Source organism: Gavialis gangeticus, unplaced genomic scaffold, assembly GCF_001723915.1.
Source record: "Gavialis gangeticus isolate Ggan-Ray unplaced genomic scaffold, GavGan_comp1, whole genome shotgun sequence".
NCBI lineage: Eukaryota > Metazoa > Chordata > Crocodylia > Gavialidae > Gavialis > Gavialis gangeticus.
In genome coordinates this window covers 14,181,990-14,191,641 of record NW_017728991.1, presented here as the reverse complement: position 1 = coordinate 14,191,641, position 9,652 = coordinate 14,181,990, and the positions used below count along the sequence as shown (strand labels likewise).

General features: G+C 47.0%; 2 protein-coding genes across 4 annotated transcripts in view; one reads left to right on the top strand and one right to left on the bottom strand.

Moving 5' to 3' along the window:
* NAT9 (N-acetyltransferase 9 (putative)) overlaps positions 1-6,400 on the top strand; it is a 16,712-nt gene extending 10,312 nt beyond the window's left edge. The window contains exons 2-7 of one of the 3 annotated variants that reach the window (XM_019517816.1): positions 390-476; positions 1,219-1,328; positions 3,295-3,435; positions 3,783-3,842; positions 4,063-4,157; positions 4,256-6,400. In XM_019517816.1, the coding sequence (XP_019373361.1) occupies positions 400-476; positions 1,219-1,328; positions 3,295-3,435; positions 3,783-3,842; positions 4,063-4,157; positions 4,256-4,402 (630 nt within the window). In that variant the 5' untranslated portion in view covers positions 390-399 and the 3' untranslated portion in view covers positions 4,403-6,400. The other 2 variants (XM_019517807.1, XR_002097417.1) reach the window with 2 other exon arrangements.
* A 579-nt stretch (positions 6,401-6,979) lies between these two features.
* Positions 6,980-9,652, bottom strand: part of LOC109297763 (polycystin-1-like) — a 79,047-nt gene continuing 76,374 nt past the window's right edge. The window contains exon 48 of the mRNA XM_019517786.1: positions 6,980-8,773. Coding sequence (XP_019373331.1) covers positions 8,063-8,773 — 711 coding nt within the window. The 3' untranslated portion in view covers positions 6,980-8,062. The remainder of the gene's footprint in view (positions 8,774-9,652) is intronic.

Below are 9,652 nucleotides of genomic sequence, written 5' to 3'. Positions count from 1 at the left end.
GGTTGAAAGCAATCTGCAAGGCTGTGAAATAGGAGCCTTGTTAGCAGGAGCAGCTGACATCAGCCTGGCCAAAAAAAGATTAGCTTGATGGGTGGAACATCAAGTTCTTTGAAAAAAGAGAAAGGGTCGTTTACACCTGTGCCATGAAGAGTTTAGAAGGGCTCAATGAGCCATGGAGTCAAGTGACTCCGTCAGTGCCACCTGACTAGAAATGCTGCTGCCACGGCCAGGCAGTTGGCTTTAAACTTTGGGTGGAGCAGGGATCAAAAAGAGGTGCAAATGCCCCAGCAGACCCTGCCACCTTGAGCTGCCCCTGGGTGCAGCTGGTCTATTTTGAAGATCTTCAACATCTCAACAGGCTTTGGTGATTTCCTTTTTGTCTCTTTCAGCTGTCAGACCATGAAGATCAACCAGAACACCGTGCTGCAAGGGAAGAAGGTGGCACTGGTGCCATATACTGCTGCCCACGTGCCCCGGTATGCAGCCTGCCTACTCTGTCACAGCTGCTTCTCATTTTAAGATTCAGCTTGAAGTAAATGTACCTGTTGTGAAAGGAGCTGGGGACTATTTCAGCAAGGAGGTGGCATGGTAGAATCAGGGCCAGTATGAGCTTTGCTTGGGTTGTACTGAGCCCTCTTGCTTTATCCTGCTATTTAGCAGTCACAGCTAACTGGGAGGACAATTTGGTGTCTTGGTGCCCTCAGCCAAGTCAGTGAGTAAAGAGAGACGGCTAATGCCAGCTCTATTAACACTTCTCCTGAACTCTGGTTATGATATAAAGTATTTGTTCAGTTATAACTGGCCCTGACACACTGGCTGATTTCATACAGACAACCACACATCCATCAGATGCAACTGCTGCTTTCACAATCACTGTTACCCTTCCCCAAAGTGAAACTTTAGCTCCTAAACCTGAGTGGAGTTATTGAAGGAGCTTAAACATTAAGCAGTAAGCACAGTGAAACAATAAATGGTGCAGAGAGACATGAAGTAAAATGTCAAACACCAGAATTAGTCTCTTCATTTGAGTGCAGGAGATTCTATATGGCTTCCTATGTTATTTCAGGAAATTAAGTGAGGGTTACAATCATGTATGCCAATCTGCCATTTCCTGAATAGACTCATTGTAGGGGTGACAGTGACCCTTAAAGGTTCAGCTAAACATAATCAGAGGTGTGCTAAACAGACTTGCATTCTGTCTTTGGTTTCCTTCCTCAGGTACCATGAGTGGATGAAATCGGAGGAGCTCCAGCAGCTGACCGCCTCCGAACCACTGAGCCTAGAACAGGAGTATGAGATGCAGCGCAGCTGGCGGGAGGATGCAGACAGTGAGGAGTTCAAACATTTCTCAGGAGCGGGAGGGAGTTGAGAACTCTTTCCCCTATGTGCTGTTAAGAACAGTAGCTATCTCTTTGTGTTTCTGGCAAGAGAGATGCCACTAGCCTGTGCTGGAAGGGGTGTAAGACACCACAGCAGGGCAGTAGCTCCACTATAGTCCTGCTTCAGGCTAGTGTCCTGTTCAACAGCCTCTTTTTCCTCCTAAGCGCTTTAAAATTCATGCGTAAGCTCAGATTGTCTTGCAGATTATTATGGTTTATGGACACCTAAGGTCTGAGTAGTTACCTGGACCTCTGAAACCCAGGAAATGCACAGTGAAAGCACAGGCCCATTTGATGACTAACAAGAGTTAGAATCAGTCCACCTTAGCTGGGCATAAATAACATGTCTGAGCTGTGGATCATCATGACCAAAGCACCTAGGATTCCCAGTCTTGGATGCCATCATGTTTCTTACTATACAAGTAAGAAGGAATTTACTCCAAAGAACTTACAATCCCAGCACAATACAAGGTGCAAGAAATAGAAACAGCTAGGCAAAAGAGCATGAGCGAACCATGAGACAAGCAGTCAACACACCCACAGCCCAGATGTTGTCAAAGCCCTTATCAGCATCACAGCAAAAAGGGGGTTGGTAGAGGTTCACAGATAGTTTCTCCAAAGTATGACCGGTCACATGGGAGAGAGCAAGAAAGTGTTTGAACGTTTAGCAAGCATTTGATGTGGGCTGTTGGAGGTGGAGTCAACAGTAAGATCCTGAATGGGAGATATCAGGCCATGAGGGGACCTTGAAAGGGAAAACAAATCATTTCTCTTTACAGCAAAGAAAGTGACAAGATCAGAGCTATAGGCTAAAGCAAAGGGTGTTAAAAGTAAGGCTTGTGAGCCAGATCTGGCCAGTGGAAATAAGTTATCCAGTGCGCAGTAGAGGTGTACTGATACATCAGTCCTATCGTATTGGCACTGATGAAAGGAAAATTGACACTTGGCAGTTGGCTTTTTTGGCTGATGCGGCCCATGCATGTGTGTAGCCTTAACCCTCATGGCTCCCTGACATTTGCCTTACGTCTGGGTCTGGATCCAGCCCCCAAGAAACCCCACAGTCTGGATCATACCCAAAGGGCTGGGTGAGTTTGCGCCTGAGCTAGAGAAAAGCTGGCACTGGCATTCTGTGTCGGTCTGAATCCATCTGCCTGGGGGGGCATTTGCACCCAGTCTTTTGAGGGATTGGATGAATGCTGTGACTGTCAGAGCTCTGCTATATCCATTCTTGCTAACAACAGTGATGTAATTTCTTACACTGTTCTCCCCTGCCCAGCAGCTGGGCAGCCAACTCTGATCTGACTTGATCCCCCTAAATGGGTGGGAGAGGGGCTGTATTTCTCTGCTTGAAATGGGACAGCTTTCCAAGTCCCAGGTTTGAGTTTGCTGCCTGAATTGGTTCTATTAAAGGGTGGCAAGTTGCTGGCAGTGAGAAGCAAATTGCTGTAAATGCATAGTGGCAAACCACTGAGGCTGGGACAGACCTGAACTTGTCACTTCTGTCTTGACTGATGTTGAAGGGCCAGGGAGATGCACCAAACGAAGCAGAGGAATGGACTGGGCAGCCTAGCGGGTCTCCTTGGTCTTTGGCCCAAGAAACACTGAGTACAGCACAAGTTTGCTTTAAAATGAGACACAGTGAGGAAAGCTGCATCCAGCTACATTGCCTGTGTGAACCCTTCTGTCCCTGCAAACTGAAGCTAGGGTGGCTTCTCCAGAGTATTTCTAGTAGAGTCGGTGCTGCCATGCATGCCTGCCTGTCCCAGGAAGCCTGGGTACTGGTTTGCCCAGGTTATTAACATGTGCAGGATGTCGTGTTTCTGCCCATTATACATCTTTAATTTCATCCTTCAGTAATTTGCGAATGAACCTCAAACATGCTTGGAGGGTTGTGCTGCTTTCCCATTTTCCCCAGAATGCACGTTCATTGTGCTGGATACAGAGAGGTGGTCCGGACAGGCTGGCATGGATGAGGACTGCATGGTCGGGGACGTGAATCTCTTTCTCACGGACTTTGACGATCGTGCTTTGGGAGAGATTGAAGTCATGATTGCAGGTATGTTCACTCTTCCCTCCGCTGTGTCTAATGCTGTCATCATCCTAGAGCCTGCTCTACACTGCAGTGACTTTTGGTCATGAAATCCCCTTTCATACAGATGGTTTCAAGTAGATTATGATGATCTGTCCCTCCTCACAAACACAAGCAACAGTGGCCTGTGCCAATTGAAGAGCATGAGGAGAATGTATAAGCTTTCTGTGCTGATTGAATTATGCTGATAAAGCTGTCATGATATGCAGACCATTCTCCAATCATCCTGCTTAGAAAGTCTGCAGAAAATCTGCTATAAGAACAAGGCCTGTGCTGTATAGAGTAAGACAAACTTCTATTCCTGTCTCTTTCAGAGCCCTGCTACCGCGGCAGAGGGTTTGGCAAGGAGGCCACTCTGATGATGATGTCCTACGGTATGGAGTGTTAAACCCAGGAGGGTTGTATGTAATACGATAGGAGGGATCGAGAAGCAAATGTTCCCTTACCTTCTTGTCACAGGTGGGAGGGGGTAGTAGGTAGGTCTTGGCCCCCTTTTTAAGGAGTATGGGACTCTTGCATGTGTAGTTCTAGCAGTATGGAGGAGCATGGAGATTCTAACAGTAGGCGTGTTGGTCTTTCTGGCTTTTCCCACAGGAGTGACAAAACTGGGAATCACCAAATTTGAGGCTAAGATTGGCCAGGAAAACAAAGCCAGCATCTGCATGTTCAGGAAGCTTCATTTCAAGGAGGTAACAGCCTGTTTTGTTCTGAGGCAGCTTTTCCCTATGAAGCAGCATTTCTTCTTTGAGTGAGATTGAGTTGGGTTGTGTTCTCCTCCATGCTCCAGGTTGCTGTGAACAGCATCTTTGAGGAGGTGACATTGAGACTGGATGTGAGTGAGCAGGAGAAACACTGGCTCTTGGAGCAGACAGGCCACATGGAGGAGAAAAGCTACAGGGATATGAAGCTGCAGAACCTGGCCTCTGAAAGCTGATGGCTGTCCTGGAAGGAGCAATGCATGCACATGTTAGCTGTCCAAGAAGGAACTGTTTGACAGTGTCACCAAGGGTGTGGATGGCAAGTGTCTGTGCATCGTTAGTGGATCAAACAACAAACTTCAGCTGCTTTGCTGCTGCCCCAGGTACCCAGGGTACCAAAGCATGGCTGACTTTCCACTGCAGCCCCAGTACAGTGCCTGCAGGAGAATTCCTTCAGAGTACAGCCCCAAAACTGGATGAACAGGTGCTAATAGGAAAGCACACAACTACAGCTCAGCTGGGAAGGGTCCTTTTAGCCTCAAAACATCCTCTGTCTCTACTCTCAGGGCCTAAACATTTTATCTCCAAATTAATTACTGGGTGAGCCAGAGTAGTCTACAAATACCACCAGTGTTAGCGGTGGTGTTCAGTATCACAACAGGGTAGTCTGGCCTGCTTTCTCTTGAATAAAATTTGATGAGTATGACATGCCGTAGCTTGACCTGGTCAGGCATGTTGCTCAGCTGCCACCTTTGGTTGTAAAATGATGGTTAGCAGCAGCAGGGAAGGGAATAGGCTGGGGGAGGAGGGATGGGGAAAAGAATTATTTTGAGTACCTCAGGCATTAGTTGGTGGGAGTGTCAGCAGGTCTGTTAGATCAGTACTTAGTACTGTAAATTCTTCAGGTGCCTCATGGCTTGTATGTAAGGCTTCCTCCTTGCCTTTTAGGCTTAATCCTTGGGAACCACCATTTCCAGCTACCTCCCCACCAAGCTGTGGGAATGGGGCTGTAAAGCCAAAGCCCCATTGCTTAGCATGAGCACAGCTTCATGAGAGAGGCTGGTACAACTAAAATATTAAGGGCCCCATCCTGAGGTGCTGAGTCTCCTTCATGGCTGCTGAGGTGAATCTGAGGGTGAAGTTGCACGTCACACTAAGACCATACTAAATCTGTCAAATGTTAAGTGGAGTTAAAGTTAGAACATGCAGTGAGCAGTTACATGTTTAGGGTTGATACCATTTTTTGCCTGCACAGCTCTGACTTAACCACTGTATGTCTAGGGAGCAGGGATGTGGTCAGGACCCAGAATACCTTTACCCTGTACAGTATATTTGCAGTACAGTGCATTGCAGTGCATTTTGGGATGCTGGAGGACTACAGATCACTCATTTTATCTCCATGGAGCTGACTGAAGTTACTGTAATGTGAACTAGGTAGCATGGCCAAGAGTTGGCTCTCGTCTGGACTGGCGTAACTTTGAGACATTTAAGGCTCTTATACACATGCACGGAGCCTGCTTCAGTGCACTGGAAATCAAGCGCATTGAAGCAGACTTGATTAATCAATGCTTCTGTTTTAAGTGCCCTTAGTATAACCTTAATGTGCAGCTTCACCCTGAGGTGTGGGGACCTGCTAAAGGATGCCTGGTTGACTTCCCTATTGCCAGCAGTGTTAAAGAAGAATGCTTCTAAAAGGTTGGGAAAGCAGGCACTAAATTACCACAGGTAAGAGGTGGGGCAAATTACAGAACATAAAACCGGAGATGCCAAGCTACTTATGTCACTAGAGGATGATTTTTGGAGGGGAGAATTATCTGTCCCAGAACTACTCAGTACAAGTATTGGAAAGGAGGTACGTGGTTGTGATAGAGATTCCCACAATAAGTTGAATGAGGAAATTCAGTTGCAACAAGGGTATAAAGGATAAGGTAGCCAAGACACTATAATGCTTGTTTGAAAATCAGTGTTACCACATGATAAGGGCACAAGGGCTGTTTGCATTACAGTAGCCTTATTAGGTAATTCCTTTAATGACCAGAAATGTTTAATTTCTGCTGTGGTGTTGGATAATAGGTTTCCAGTTTGAATGGGGATATATTTAATCAGTAATTGGTACCCTGCAGAATGTTTAATGCTGCTATTTGTGTGTGTGGGTCCTGGGGATTTTCATTCTGATTCAAGTTCATTTAAATGCATTATTTCTATGACTAATATTAAAAGCAAGTGCCATAGTAGCGTATTGTGGTCTTTTAATCAGCCAGGAGGTATTTAGGGTGGATTTGCTTTAAGCAAAAGCCTTGCAGAGTAATAAAGTGAAGAGCAGCTCTCCTTAGAGCTGGGATTAAAGTTCCAGGGGCTATTAATCCTCCTGCTCTTGATCACCAGCTGGGATCAGGAATAAATGTCCCCCTGGTACAGTATTTGCACAATTGGCCAGGTGCATTACGGGTTTTTCTCTACTTCCATTTGATGTAGGATTGTGCTAAAGGGAAAACTTGGGATTGAGTGTGCCTTTGGAGATAATCTTTGCCATGTCTCTGATATCTGCATTTAGGGCTTTTAGAAATCCCTGCAAAGAATTTTTTTGAAGAGAAAAAGCATCACTACTTACAGCGTGGAAATAAGGACACTTATGCTACAGTGAAGTCACAGCTGCCTTCTGAGGCTGGGAAGTAAAACATCTTCCTTTTGGCTTCCACAGGATTCAGACATGTATTACAAGGAAACATTTCTTCTCTTCCTAAAATGGGGTCTTAATTTTGTTGCAGTCAGCGAGAAGCAAAAAGAACAGAACTGCAAAGCTCGAACCTGAAAATGAGCTAAAAAAGGAGTTTATTTTCAAACTTGTAATATAAAATAGGCTGGTTTTGATTTTTCCCAATTTCCTGAAAATAGATCTGGGTGGGGCTGAGGTCCATCTTGTATGGGCCAAAGTCCTGGTTTTATTAGACAGCATTGGTATTTACCACCAGGAGACGGCAGACGCTTGTGTTTCCTACAGTATGTGAACTGTGACAACAGAACAGCACCTTGGCTCAGCTCAGTCTTTGAATGAGCTGTGGTGTATGTGCTCTGCAGTGGCCATGCCTCATTGCCTGGTCCAGAAACCAAAGCAGACCCAGAGAGAGGGTGGGGAGAACACAAGACAAATGGACACAGGTCATAAAGGGAGAAGTGCTTTGAAATCAATGTGGGATGTTCCATACACAAAACACAGTTGCAGGGAACAGTTGGTGTCGGTGCCCAGTAATTTCTTTCCTATATAATCAAGTCTGTTAATTAATTACACTCTACTTAAGTTTACATAAAAAACAAGCTAGCTGCTGTTAGTAATGCGGATCAACACATTTTTCTATGTTGCTTCATACCATGAACCATCTTTCATCACTTTGTCCCACCCCAGATTTCTTCAAGGCTGCAATATGAATGTGCTGAAAGAAAAGTGCCTAAAAGTGCTGAGGAACCCAAGGACAAACCCCAGCCACGGAGATCCAGCAACTCTAACACTGATCAGCAACACCATGGGGAGGACTTCCTTGATGGGACATAGCTTCAGCAGCCTTTCAAGGAGTCTGTTTCTGTGACTGCAGGTGGAGGGGAATCAGCGGTGCAAATGCCTCCATTTAGTCCACAACTGCTGCAGAAGGCTAGCACGGCCTGGGTTAGTCGCTACCAGTGAGGTAGCCAGTGTAACAACTGTACAGGGGTTCAGCTCTGCCCTGGCCAACAGCATCACAAGACTAAAGGAAAAGGCAGAGAGGTTGGGAACAATGGCACCATAGGGCTGAAGGCCTGGGCTATGCTAAGAATCTGTGAAATACATTTTGCAAACAGAAGGCTTCAGCTTCCAAGTCTGAGGCAGAGGAGATAGGAAGTGGGAGCCCGTATCTGTCTTACTAGGTATCCCCTGGGCCTTCCGTCTGCCATGCTCTTCTCTTCAGAGGGATCTGCCTAGGGGGAATGTCATGGCATAGACACCCCTGCCCTTCTTCACTCTTGGGCTGCCATTTGAACAAAGGGCCTGGTGCATGAAGAGGCCTTTGACTGGGGTCAGTTGATACTGGAGCATCCCCCAGCCAGGACTTGGGCCCAGCCCCTTGGTGAGGCATGGCCTCTGCTGGAGGCTGCAGACATGGCTTGTACCCATCAGCAGCATTGCAGGTGGAGATCTTGGTCCTGTGAACCCTCAGTCTGGCTAGGGCAGACTCTGAGAAGGTGCTGCAAGCACTTGGTATCTCTAGCTGCTTACCTGGGGCCAGCAACACCTTCTCCGCTTGTCCCTTCTTCTCGACAATTCTCTTCTGAGCCTGTTCCAGACCACTCTCCAGCTGGCACACATCCTCCATTACCCTAATGACCCGGTCAAACTGGTCCAGCAGGTTGTTCAGGGCAGAGGGAAGGCGCTCCAGATAAAACTCCACCTTGTAGGGCTCAGGGGCAGGGCTCTCAGGAAGGGCCAGCTCCTCCGAACTGAGGGAGCCGGAGGAGACGGTAGAGCTGGCACAGCGAATGACCGTGCCAGCCGAGGGGAGTCGGGAGCGTTTGGAGTTCCCAGAGGAGTGGGAGAGCAGGGAATCCATCCCTTCAAATTTCACTTTGTGGCGGAACTGAAAGACAAAAGGAGTGGGAACGTGGATGATCATACAGGGCCTCCCATCACCAATGACATGGGAGCTACAGTGGCTATGTCCCCTGTTCCTGAAGGTTACTTACAGGCTTTTTGATCCCACTGTACATTTTGTCAATAGTTATGATAGGGTTAATACAGAATCAACCAAAATCGTAGAAATCATTAAAGAAGGCTGGAAGGGACCTCCAGAAGTCATCTAATCGAACTCCCTGCCTGAAGCAGGATCATCCTTATTCAAACCACCCCATACTAATCCATAATTTAACCTCTGTGTAAAACTACCCTCAACCCTGACACAACACAAGACATGACACCCAAGCCTGCCACAGGTAAAAGCAGGGAACCACAGCAGCCAACATCCTGCTTCTGTAAAAGTTTGTTGATATTTGCTCAAGAGGTCCCAGGTAGAGGGCTACCCCCCGTGCTTCAGAGGAAGGCAAAACCCCCCACAGTCCATACCAATCTGATCACAGATTGGTAAAATTCCTGCCTGACCCTAAATCTGGCGATCAGTCTGACCCTGAGGAGAGGGACAAAACCCCGTAGCCAGGAACCTCTGGCTTTGGTCCCAGCAAGAGCATTGGCACAGCCCAGTCAAAGTCCCCAGTTTTGACTGTAGCCAACATCCAATATCTTTGAGGAAGGCTTACCCCCCCCCCCCAAAAAAAAAACCCAAACCAAAACAAAACAAAAAACAAACCCAAAAGAACAACACACTTGTCATGTAGCAGAAAAGCAGGGGCAAAATTCCCTCCCAGCCTCATGTAGCAACCAGCAAGCCCAGAAGCCTGGGAAATCTCCATAGTAGAACATAGACACAGCTACACCTGGATCATCCCCGACCAGTGGCTGCCAG